The sequence below is a fragment of the Dreissena polymorpha genome, chromosome 11 (assembly GCF_020536995.1).
Source record: "Dreissena polymorpha isolate Duluth1 chromosome 11, UMN_Dpol_1.0, whole genome shotgun sequence".
NCBI lineage: Eukaryota > Metazoa > Mollusca > Bivalvia > Myida > Dreissenidae > Dreissena > Dreissena polymorpha.
Genome location: NC_068365.1, coordinates 22,440,814 through 22,454,189, shown reverse-complemented (window position 1 = coordinate 22,454,189; position 13,376 = coordinate 22,440,814). Strand labels below are relative to the sequence as shown.

Sequence of the window (13,376 nt, the reverse complement as noted above, 5' to 3'; positions counted from 1 at the left end):
GTCCATATTGCCATCTATCCATGTTGCAAGATTCATAAAAAAATATTAAGAACTTTAAAAGTTATCGCAGGATCCAGAAAAGTGTGACAGACAGACAGACTGACAGTTAGACTGACAGACAGACAGAGCGCAAACCATAAGTCCCCTCCGGTGAAACCGGTAGGGAACAACAAAAATGGGCAAAACAATATATTATTTAGATCTTTAAATGTTGTGATTACATACAGCTCTCTGCAGGGGTGAGATCCTTCTGTGACGGCTGCTTGGCCATCAGGTCTACCCCGTCACCTCGCATACCATACAGGGCGTTCTGAGGAGAAATACATGTACAAGAACATATATGTCAGTGTAGAAGACAAGAGATGTTATTGATTCACATAAGTTGAAAGTTATTGTGTTTAGCTAATTTATTATTACAATAACATTTTTCAAAGGCTTTTACGTTTTGAGCTAAACATATGGAAATAAGTGTTAAAATACTTATTATGATATAAAGCCACTATGACATTACCAGAAATTTAGGTACAGCTTAGAGATAATTAAGATCAAATAAAAAAGAGGCCTTCAGAGGGTAATTAGGTTTCCAATTCACATATTTTGAATTTCAACTTAAACAAAATCAATACATGTATAACGAAATTCATCTGCAGTTTGCTTTATACAAACTGCCTCAGTGTACGAACACAAATCTATCAGCAAACTTTTGTTTGATGAAGGCAATGAACAAATGACAACATTTCAATGACCTACATTTGCGGAGTTGGTGGTCACATAGTCCAGGGTTAATACACAGCCAACGTAGTGCCTTTTCCAGCTTCCATACTCGTGCATGGCTGGAGTATATGGCAGGAACCAGCCATACTTTAAACACTTGGGCATCCATAACACATCCTACAAGAAGATAATTAAAGAGCTAGGACATAATGTATGAGCCTCATTCTGTGAAAGCTGGGCTAAATATTTGTGTGTGAAATTTCCTCCCAGATAAGGGACAACACTTAATGCCTTGACTGGATTTTTGATAAAAAGAGATCGCCATTAAATGAAAAATTCAGAAAAGGTTGTCCCTGATAAGACTGTGCAGACTGCATAGGCTTATCTGAGATGACACTTTAAACACATGCACTATGCGCTATGTTACAATAACAAGGCTCACATGTACATGGGCCTGTTTGCAGCTTTAAATTCCTTACCTCAGCTGGAACCCTCTTTATTTAGCTTTTTTTGCTCATAAAACAAGACTGATTGTGGTTTCTGTTTTTAACGAAAAAATTGCTTCTATACATATTTTAGAAATAACAAAATAATAGTAGTTTTTAATATATGATGTTTGTTTGAAAATCCCTTCCATTATTGTTCTTCAGTACAATTATGTTCAGTTCAGTTATACTATATGTAACGCACAGTTTTTACCCCCAAATTACCCCCATTTTTCAATAAAGTTTGTGCGTATTATACATTGATATAACAATACTCTGACTGCTTACTTGGAAAAAATCATTGAGCATTTATAATTATTATAAATAAGTAACATATTTCTTTTTACTACACGATATTACCTTGCAGGCTGAAAGATCTATGGATGACATATCGAATAGCAGGTAACAGTGCATGTATATGTGAAAGGGGTATTTTGTATACCAATAAAAACAAAACAAATGTGAACAACTTGTGTTTGCATTAGTTGATAGGACAGGTTGAATAACTTGAGATGTAAAGTGACACATGATAATGTGAAAATATGAAATCATATTGAAAGAAGTGTATAAATTTTGAACATTCAACAGTGTTGTATTCGCATTGTATCTGCACTGTATCAAAAGTATACCGGGTAAGTGTGGTTCAATTAATTTTTGTTGACATGAAATTTATGTATTAGTAAATTCTGTCATATTTGTTGGATTTTCATGGATTTCTAATTTGTGCAAAAGCCAAACAAGAGCTGTGTTTGTGAAACACAATGCCCCCTACTGCGCCGCTTTGAAGCCATATATTTGATCTTTGACCTTGAAGGATGTCCTTTAACTTTCACCACTCAATATGTGCAGCTCCATGAGATACACATGCATTCCAAATATCAAGTTGCTATCTTCAATATTGCAAAAGTTATGACCAAGGTTAAAGTTTTGGGACAGACACACACACACATACAATTGCAGACAGGCCAAAAACAATATACCCCCGATAATTTGATCCGGGGGCATAAAAATGCATTTTCTATGTGTCTATTCTCACAACCCTTAACCCCACATACATAAAGGCAACATTTTGTCAATTACATAAAGTGTTTGATGCTTATCGCCTAAATATCCCAGTCCTATCTCAATGAATACAGGATATGACCTATACATTTAATATTTTGGTCATAACTATTCATAGCATTTACTATCTTATGTACTTTCAGCTACTACTTTCCTCACAAATATATTTCCATAATAAACATTTTACCTGTTCAGACAGAAACTTCCAGTGCCAACAGACTTGAGCACAGCGACTCAAGCTTTTGGGTTCGAGGAATGAGAAGATGTACAGAGCCAGAAATCTGGGTAGAACTGTGGTGAAGTCCAGGTGCTGTAGTGGTACCATCTCCTCAAACCAGTCCTAGGGGATGCAAGGGGAAATAGTTCAAAACTATCTTAAGTTAGATCTGATCTTAGGTTATTATGTGGCTCATTCTGTGAAAACAGGGCTTAATTCATGTCAGTAAAGTGACGTCCCAGATTAGCCTGTGCAGTGAGGGACGCCACATTCCGCTCTGATGGTATTTTTTTGTTAAAAAGCAGTCTCTTCTTAGCACAAAATCCAGATAAATGACAAACTGGCTAATATGGGACAGTCAAGTTACCATTACCGGATCAGTAGCATAATTAAGTTGTTCTGGTGAAAAACAATAACTGTTTTGAGACTTCTTTTACACCAGTTTGATTAAATATTACCTTTGTTTACTGACTCAGCACATAGCCTTATTTTTAAACTCAGGCAAAATGTATTTGTGATAACTTTTTTTTACCGAGGTATTCATGCATTAACGGATCAGTTGTAGCCATAACGGATCACGTGATCAAAACCACTCAGGGGACATCTAACGAGCTATTTGAACTGTCGAAACATGAACTGTTGTTTACATTGACCAAGTTACATTGCCAGTTATAAATTATATTCATTTTTTTTTTTTATTAATTGTTTTCTATATGTGATCTTGTATCTACAATTTACGCATGGTGTTCTTGTGTGAATTATCTGTTGAAAATCCTAAATACCGGTAGATCGAAAAGATATGGGCATGATCTTATAAACCATGTAAATTGTTTGAATCATATCTAATCATTGATATTGAACATGGAAAATAAATAAAACATTCAGATTGAGATCATTTATTGTAAGAATTAAAGTGATCCGCTATGGGTAATGATCCGGTAATGGTAACTTGACTGGACAACATTTCATACACATGCAGCCCAGTCTTCCCAGAATGATGCTCATTAAATGGAAAAATCTACGAGAATCTGTCACAGGGCGGGAAAGAAATTACCATATGCAAGAACCTTATCAAGAAAATCTTAACTTCGGTTGTATTTATAAGGGAATATTAAAAGTCACCTTATTCCAAAATTAGTCCTAGGGGTTACAAATAAATGAAAGATACCAGAAAATGCTATTCCAACAGGGTGCAAATATACAATGGCAAATTTCCAAGCATTTTTCCAGCTACTTTGTTATTCCACATTTTGACAGGCTGCATCAATTAAAAAATGTATCTGTAGTAATTAAAACATTAAAATAAAAATGATAAAACAATGTTACTTATACAAAATACTTCTTGATGAATGCAGACATCTGCAGAAAAAAAGAGTTTCAACAGTGAAACTAAGTAAACGCCCCTTACCCCACCCCCACCCCAAAATAGGCTCAACTGAGGCTACATTCAGAAACACATTGCATACAGAAAATAGCCACAAAAGGCTTGTCTAATATTGATAAATTTCTTGCATATGGAAGAGGAAATTAGTTCTTCATAAATTGGCACCAATTTCCAATGGTGCATCCAGGAATACTTGTGGGCAATTAGGGACAAGAAAAAAGGGGGATAGTCCTAGACATTTCTACCGTAGAATATCTTAAGCCTTATTCAGAAAGAAACCAAATTTAATAGGCAAGTTGAGTTCACATACAGTTGATGTAATTATATGCAATATGCAATTCGAATTCACATATATTTCAAATATTGATTTAAACTTCAGTACTACTGTCTTGGATTCAATAAAAAAATTTTTAGATGAAAAAAAATCATACTCCAACCAACTGACCTGAACAAACTTGTACTGTTTCCGGCTGCACTGTCGGAAGATAAGATCAAAGAATCTTTTCCGCTGAGAGTCTGTCCACAGGTCAAACTGGGGAATTATAACAGGTTATGATTAGGCGAAGGCGAAAAATACACTATACCTGCAAACGCCCAAACCTTTATAATAACCCACTTTGCAATTTATTTAAATATAATGCACAAACTTCTAATACTGTTCATGTATGTGGAAATATACTGTATGCATACAAAACATCACAAAAATTTGTATGGTTATTGTTAATTTTATAAAGAGTAGTGATATTATTAGTAAGCACATACATATTAAAATGTGTATCTAAACTATACAATACTCCAAATAAAAAGAAGTTCAATTCAAAACATTTTACAGTTCATGTTATTTAAACCTTTGAAACAAAACTAAATATAAGTGTAAATGAACCCTGTGTTGCATCAACTACTCACCCAATGGGACACAAGGTCTCTCCTTTCCAGAAATATCTAAAACATAAAATATCTGGCAAAAATGTATGGATGACATTTACCTCACAATTGTAATTGCAACTTAATACATCATAAACATGTTTCTACAAAAATGATGCAATAATTGTAAAGAGGCTATTAAACACACATTGGTTGTTAGTAGAGAAAGTATTATGGAGCACAATTTAAACTTTAATCTATTTGCTAAAAGACCAACTTTAAAGACAATTAAAACATGTTTGAGTATTAATTATGGGATGTTTACAAATCTTATTGTAGTTATTTGCAATATCTTCAATATCTGAATAAGAGTAAATTGTGCATTAAATTAGCAGATATTTTAACTTATTTTATACGAAAAATAACCAGAAGCATACCTGCTCATTAGAGGCCTTGTTAATCACAGGGGTCCATGCGCTGTTATGCGTCTTCATTTTATTGGTGGAAAACTTCCCAGATTCGCGCACCTTCTCTGTTCTCATCTCTGTAATTCTTCCAAGCACCTTACTGTCATTAAGCGTGATTGCCAGCTTTGAGTGTTGTGTGTGACGGAGCCTAGTCTTCATGTTAGCGTCTAGCTGAGCCATAGCCGTGGATGTCATTTTTCTTGTGTATTTTTTTACCAACTGTCAAAGCTGGTGTAAGAACGGGAAAATCAAATCAGCGCTCCTTCTATTTTTCTGTGGAAAAAAATTACAGTTAAATCTGAAATACTGAATCAGTTTTACACACATTATTAAAAAGGAACATTTTAGTTACATCAAATTAAACCATCCAGACTCTTCACAACACTAATATATATTTCAATAAGTGTTTGTTCTGGCAAGAAAAAATGTCCAATATAAATTATCTGACATCAATTAAGACCCCAGCTATTCAATTGAATGCTGTTATGTGAATAATTTATTAACAACAGTAAGGCTTTGTAAAAAAGGCAGTATTGTCCATGCAAGTTTCTACTATTTGCTTTCACATAATATATTTATTGATAACAACTAGAACTATGCTATGTTTTTAATGCAACTCAACAAACGGGACTAGTATATCTCATGTGTAAATAAAATATCACACATATCATTTATTTCTTCTTGAATGCTCCCATTCCCAGCAATCCGGAATGTTCATAGCTGAGAGTTGAATTATCGCAACTTAATTATATTTCCTTACTTTTGATGTTCTTTGGAAATTTGATTCTAATGAAAATCACATTTCAGGAAATATAGCAGCACTACTTTAATAAAATTGTTGTGTACATAAAAGGGACTTTAAATGTTACGGTAGCCAGAACAGGTAATGAGTGTAGTGAAATAAGGTCACTTCCAACAGCCTTGCTGTTAGGCTAGCTCTTTAGCGACATGGTTTAAGTGTCTGACTACCACTTTGGAGGTCGTGGGTTCAATCCCTAGTCAATATAAATTGCCGCCTTAAGAGTCTTTTGATGATTTTTTCTTTGGCAGACTCTTGGCAGATTTATTCTGAACGCGAATTATTTCAGCTAGTTCAATCCCCTGCTTGAGCTCAGTATTTTCACATTATGACCATGAATTAATGTGAGCACTGATTGATGAATATATACATCATAATTATGGCTTGTCACCTTTATATTTTACTTTAAGTGTTTGCACAATATTTAAATATAAAAATGTTAGGATAATAAATTAACACTACACAAATTATTTATAATTTAACAACTGTTGAATAAGAATTAACTCTTTAGTTTAGTGCATACAAATTCAAACGCAATGTTCGTTTTTTGTGAAATCATGATCGCCAATTACTTTCTCGTGCAACACACTGTAAAAACACACGTGCGAAACTGTCAACACGAGTCCGATTACCTAATCTGTAAGCTCCAATTGTTAACCAATTATCCGATTAATTTTTGACAGGTGTCCGCCATATTGGTTATTGTTGTCGTTCTGCGTATGCGTAGCGTGTCGAATCACCCAGGAAACCTCTGGCGGGAAAAGTCATGCCCCACGTGGTACACATGTGATACATTTAAACGATCAAAATGTCGGACAGCGAGGAAAGCGTACAAACAATGCCGGTACATGCAAAACGACAAAGAGTGTCGCTGATCAGGCATAATGAAGATTCAGGAGACGACACAGTACTTTTGTTATATTATGTTATAATTCTTTATATCGTTGGAATCACATTACTATATTTTATTGGTCCGGCATCGGATAAGTAATTGTTAAACGTAAGAAGTCGTAAAATCATTTGAAATATTTGTCTTGTCCATATGAACTGACTCAGAGAGACTTTGATAATTTATGCTGTGACGGCTCTGGGAGTTCATGTGCACCCCTTCATAAACACAACCCTTCATAAACACAACCGCAGTTCTCTGTAGCTGATCAGTGCGCATGCAGCGCATCACTATCTATCTGTCTATATACTAAAGTGCCCTTTCGAGCATTACAGGCAGATATGGACATTTTCGAGCCCGTTTCCTGGGAAGAAACAGTATATGGTGTCTATGGAGGAGATGATGAGAATGCTCCCCGAGTAGGGAGCAAACCTAGTTCAACTTGTTGACGCTCTCAAATATTAAGCTACTTTTTATATTGGTAATATTTTGAGCGTCCAACGGCTGAACCATTCGATTAATGGTGCGAATTTTTCCTTCTTTGTCTATATTGTTGCGCAAGGATTTTGTGCGCAACATTCAAGCCCCTATATAAGACACTTAATATCAACGGATTGCAATAATATTAACATACCTATGTAGATAATTCATTTCTCGATAATGTTCCGTAAAAATTATGTAATGACACTTTGAATTTTGCATGCCTGATCAATTTAAAGTGATATTATGGGCATCTAACAGTTTATAGGTGTCAATCGCAACCGTTGTTTATTTTTGGTGTTTTCACTTCATATACACTTGTATTTGTTAATGCTGCATCAACATACTAAAACATTATCCCGTAAAGAGAAAAATAATGCATTTTAATATCAACCGTACTTTCGTTTGACAACTGATCATGCATGTACGATGTGATACTAAATTTAGTTTTAGTGCAGATTCATTCATACGACACAAAGACACAACGACACAATTTCGTTTTACGGATCATTTCGGCTTACAGGACTGGATGGGTCACGTAAGAATATTGAATATAAAATATATTTTTATAAACAACTAGTAGCAATATGAGTTGCAGATAATTGGTCAGTAACCACATTTTAACCAATTCTTTTGACCTGTTAATTCTTTTCAGCTCAATTCAACAGTGAAAAATGCCCATAATATCACTTAAAATCAAACCACTATTCAATTTTTTAATATCTCTCGATTCGCTTGCTGTGTAGATATAAATCGATAACAAGACCTCGATGAAAAGCATCTTGTTTAAATACGGAAGAATAAACAGCGTAAAATACAGTTTGCGTTCGTCTGTTGTGGTGCAGAGCGTTACATAGTAAACCGATGTTATTATACTTTTCTGGACTAATTATGCCCTTCTTCGAAGAAGAGGGGGTATATTGCTTTGCTCATGTCGGTCTGTCTGTCGGTCCGTCCACCAGGTGGTTGTCAGACGATAACTCAAGAACGCTTGGGCCTAGGATCATGAAACTTCATAGGTACATTGATCATGACTCGCAGATGACCCCTATTGATTTTGAGGTCACTAGGTCAAAGGTCAAGGTCACGGTGACCCGAAATAGTAAAATGGTTTTTGAATGATAACTCAAGAACGCATATGCTAGGATCATGAAACTTTTTGGGTAGATTGATCATGACTTGCAGATGACCCCTATTGATTTTGAGGTCACTAGGTCAAAGGTCACGGTGACCCGAAGTAGAAAAATGGTTTCCGGATGATATCTCAAGAATGCATACGCCTAGGATCATGAAACTTCATGGGTAGATTGATCATAACTCGCAGATGACCCCTATTGATTTTGAGGTCACTAGGTCAAAGGTCAAGGTCACGGTGACCCGAAATAGTAAAATGGTTTTTGAATGATAACTCAAGAACGCATATGCTAGGATCATGAAACTTCATGGGTAGATTGATCATGACTTGCAGATGACCCCTATTGATTTTGAGGTCACTAGGTCAAAGGTCACGGTGACCCGAAATAGAAAAATGGTTTCCGGATGATATCTCAAGAATGCATACGCCTAGGATCATGAAACTTCATGGGTAGATTGATCATAACTCGCAGATGACACCTATTGATTTTGAGGTCACTAGGTCAAAGGTCAAGGTCACGGTGACCTGAAATAGTAAAATGGTTTTCGGATGATAACTCGAGAACGCATACGCCTAGGATCATGAAACTTCATAGGTAGATTGATCATGACTTGCAGATGACCCCTATTGATTTTGAGGTCACAAGGTCAAGGTCACGGTGACCTGAAATAGTAAAATGATTTTCGGATGATAACTCAAGTACGCTTTTGCCTAGGATCATGACACTTCATAGATACATTGATTGTGACTCGCAGATGACCCCTATTGATTTTTAGGTCACTAGGTCAAAGGTCAAGGTCACAGTGACAAAAATCGTATACACACAATGGCTGCCACTACAACGGACAGCCCATATGGGGGGGCATGCATGTTTTACAAACAGCCCTTGTTTAGCATTGTTTTTTTCTAAAGTGGCAATTAAAAAGTTCTGAAATAAATTACATGTTTTATTTTTATACTGTACATAAATAATATTGATACAGATCGTACAGTATACCGTCCTATGTAACGTAGTATGTAAGTACATAAAACAACACAGACAGAGGTGCGAAAAAGACATGCATAAAAACTTGCTGAAACGAAGAAGAGTGAATAGAAACTGCACCATATCTGTTTTGAACATATGCTTATTAAATCAACAAAGATTAGCATACTTGATCTAGTTAGGTAAAAGTCGGTGTTAAATGCTCATGTTAAATAAAATTACGCATACACGTTACACCGTAATGCCTTCTTCTGATTGGTTCATATTTAAATCAGTTTCATGACATGGCTACAGGTCAGTGATTGTTTTGCGATTTAAGCAGAAGTTTAACTGAAGAATTTATGCCTTTCAAACTTCAATTCGACGATATTTGAGGTAAAAATGGACTTCTGAACTAAAACTGAATGAGTTGGTAATGTTATTTTGCAATTTTACGCAAATTGATGAAAATTTTAACTTTTTCCCGATGAGACGTTCCAAAGAATTTAGCCCATAAAAAAAGTATCTCTAAATTCTTTGTGTGTCTTATAAATGCGACTAGGAGCGAACCCATGAACTTCCGATCGCTAGGCGGACACCTCATCCACTACACCACCGTGACCTCCAAGCACTAAACAGACGTCGTTCTTGACCAATTAAGGAAAGCGATGAATAAACTTCAAAAACACATTAAATTTACTTGAATGGCAATCTACAAACATTATTCTTTGCAAGGCCCTTACAAACAACACACTATTCTTGTTAACATTTTAATGTAGAAATTTAGAACAGTGTAAATATTCAAAAATCGTTTTCTACTTGGGCTGTATCATAAACCATGATGTACAAAGGATTGGTGTGGTGTGACCTAATTGATAGCAACACTTTAAGTCTGCAACATTGCTACATTTTCCAATATGGTTTATAGAACATACTAAAAAATGTCAAATAAAATAAAAAGCAATTATTTCTTACTTTAATGTTACCATTTGCATGAGTTTGTGATTTAGACAGGCAAACATTGATATGTTTTAACAGTATCATTGTTCCTTGGCCCTTGCAGTGGTATTCAAATTTTGCTTCTTTGGGCAATGGACAGCACATTGCAACTCTCAGCAACCCTTTGGGTTATAAAGCTGAGAGTTAAATTATGGGAACTATATATTTGTCTTTATTAGCAGTATAACATGTTTATATTCTATGTTGACAAATTAAAATGTTAGCAGCAAATGTTTAAATATATACCATTCAAAGTAAGTTAGAGGAAAATAGCTTATACATATATACAGGATGCCTCATATCTTCGTCAAATTTTTGCTGAATTTAGTATAAACCAAAACCAAATAAAGCCTTAATTGAGAAAGGTATTTTAAAGTTATTAAATCAGAAAAATATGTATATGTTTTGAGAAGTGGAGTGGGGCTGAAATTCAAATAAGGGCAAAAAAATCACTGACTTCACATGTATATTATCTATCCAAATGCTGCTGGTGCTTGGTACAAGTCAATGCTAGTTCATTTTAACGTGGCTTCATTAAGATAAAGTGCATTTGTATTTGAATGTGTGAAATAAACATAAATATTTTATCATGTGAAACAAATATATGAGCCTATTTCTTAGACAACTCGCTACATGCATGTACATAAAGTGTTTTCACGGATAAGCCTGTGCAGTCCACACAGGCCAATCAGGGACAACACTTTCAGCCTAACTGGATTGTTTGCAAAACACATCCTTTAAAAAAAAATATCCCAGAGGCTAATGTACAGGCTTATCTGGGACAATAAAATTCACATGCTTTAAGCCCTGTTTTCTAAAAATGAGACCAGTTCATATATTTATTACAGGATGACGTGTCAAGCACTGTGAGTACCCTCCAAGATGACTCCCTGTGTGACACACCCTCCAGCATTGCCTCACGCTCAAAGGCAAAAAAGAAAACTAAACCCAAGCCAAAGTTTAAATGCTCCAACTGGGTTAAGGTAACGCTTAAAATTGGTAGACTGGAGATTCACTACACAAAATACATAGTTTAATAAATGCTTGATTAGTCATTGGCGGCTCGGGTACTGCTTAAATGTACCCTGGTTACTCTTTAAGTATACATTAATGTAACCTGGGTACGGAAAATATACTCACACTTAACCGGCCCATTTAGACAATACCCAAGTTTTATTCCCACCCAAAATATGATTTCGTAAAATGCGCTACAGAATACGAAACAAAATTCTCTTTGAAAAAGAACTTCCTCAACATGCTTTTTTTAGCAGGAGTTTCGATAATATAGAGGCTATTTTACAGAATATTGACATAAATATGAACATAATTAATTTTAAAAAATAGCTGACAACAACCAATCCAGCATAAGAAATCGCGGGTATGTTTCAGTATATTTTCCATACCCGGAACATTTAAGTAGAACCTGAGCCGACAATGGCCAATCAAGCCTAATTAACCCAATGCTAATTTTCTTTAGATAAATGTTACGATAAAGAAATTCAATTTTTTTTAATGTATGGCATTTTAATTGGTTTACAAATGGGGTTGTATTAGCAAAAATAACAGTACATGTACAACATATCTTTCTTCAAAGTGGGTTGTTTTTCCATGTTGTTGCTTTTTACTTTGTGAGTTAAAGCCAGATTTAGCCATGAACATTTATTTTACACGACTTTCTTTCCTGATCATTGTGATTGTATTTGGCACCATTATGTGATTGTATTTGACATCATTATGTGATTGTATTTGACAGTAGTATGTTCAGTGTTTTTTTTCATTCAAAATCGGGTCCGGTTACCGGACCCATACCCAATTGAAAAAGTATATATTTTTCCCAAATGGGAGCTAAAAATTCCGAATGGAAGGTTTCAAAAAAAAATATTTTTTTTTAGATCTCAATATTTTGTTCATCTCCCATCCATATAAGATCAACCTTAGTAAATATCATACTGGACACACTTGTATCCTCAGTTTTTAAGCATTTGTTGGCAAAACAACAACAACACTAATTTCCCAATTTTAGTCAAAACACCGCGAATTTTTCCCAATCCAAAGGGACCTGGCCCCTTTCCCAAAATGGTGAAAAAAACACTGATGTTACATTATTTGACACCATTATGTGATTGTATTTGACACCATTATGTGATTGTATTTGACACCATTATGTGATTGTATTTGACACCATTATGTGATTGTATTTGGCACCATTATAGGAGGATCACAAGAAACCGCTGTTTGGAGTCTTGTTCAACACATTTGCTGTGGATCCACTGTTGTTTATCACTGTTGGACACAACAGGGTAAGGGCTTCACACTTGAAATCTAGATGAGGTTACAAACCAAGGTTTTTTTTTACTAAGAAAGTGACGCCAATATTCGGCGTCTTCCCCTACCAGAATTTTTTCCCCTCAAAATACAATTTCCCCTCTAAGAATATCATTTTTCCCAAAAATATAATATTTTCCCCTCAAAGATATTTTTGTTCCTTTGGGTCAGTCGACACTTATCCAATTTGTACCACGATCTCGCTCTCTCTCTCTCTCTCCCGACGAACACACAAAACCGGGAACCCCAGTGATTCTAAATATAGCAATTAAATAAATATGTCATGGAAATGTTATCCGGGCAACTGACCGCAATAATCACCTGACTATTTCACTGGATTCCGGTCTTGTGCGAGTAGGGTATTTCGTCAATTAATTACCGGAAACCAGTCGAATTTTCATCCAGGTTATAATAGAGCCAAGTTGTAAACGTGAAAACAGAAAAGATGTCTCACAATTGGCGTTCATACACGAAAAAAAAAACGTTCAGACTCGGCAAATACAAAACCCATCGACGCATTTTTTAAGAATGATTTATCAAAAGCCGTTGAAAGCCAGCAGGATTCGAAGGTAATCGACATCGAACATTATGA

The 13,376-nt window shown here is 35.3% G+C and overlaps 2 protein-coding genes across 3 annotated transcripts in view; one reads left to right on the top strand and one right to left on the bottom strand.

Moving 5' to 3' along the window:
* LOC127851522 (epithelial cell-transforming sequence 2 oncogene-like) overlaps positions 1 to 6,758 on the bottom strand; it is a 44,443-nt gene extending 37,685 nt beyond the window's left edge. For both annotated transcript variants that reach the window (XM_052385345.1, XM_052385346.1), the window contains exons 1-7: positions 6,625 to 6,758; positions 5,164 to 5,466; positions 4,769 to 4,804; positions 4,308 to 4,394; positions 2,449 to 2,601; positions 751 to 891; positions 226 to 310 (exon numbers count right to left, since the gene is read on the bottom strand). In XM_052385345.1, the coding sequence (XP_052241305.1) occupies positions 226 to 310; positions 751 to 891; positions 2,449 to 2,601; positions 4,308 to 4,394; positions 4,769 to 4,804; positions 5,164 to 5,388 (727 nt within the window). In that variant the 5' untranslated portion in view covers positions 5,389 to 5,466; positions 6,625 to 6,758. The remainder of the gene's footprint in view (positions 1 to 225; positions 311 to 750; positions 892 to 2,448; positions 2,602 to 4,307; positions 4,395 to 4,768; positions 4,805 to 5,163; positions 5,467 to 6,624) is intronic.
* Positions 6,752 to 13,376, top strand: part of LOC127851526 (polycomb protein EED-like) — a 58,446-nt gene continuing 51,821 nt past the window's right edge. Inside the window, exons 1-3 of the mRNA XM_052385351.1 lie at positions 6,752 to 6,899; positions 11,308 to 11,442; positions 12,673 to 12,759. Of these exons, the coding sequence (XP_052241311.1) occupies positions 6,801 to 6,899; positions 11,308 to 11,442; positions 12,673 to 12,759 (321 nt within the window). The 5' untranslated portion in view covers positions 6,752 to 6,800. The remainder of the gene's footprint in view (positions 6,900 to 11,307; positions 11,443 to 12,672; positions 12,760 to 13,376) is intronic.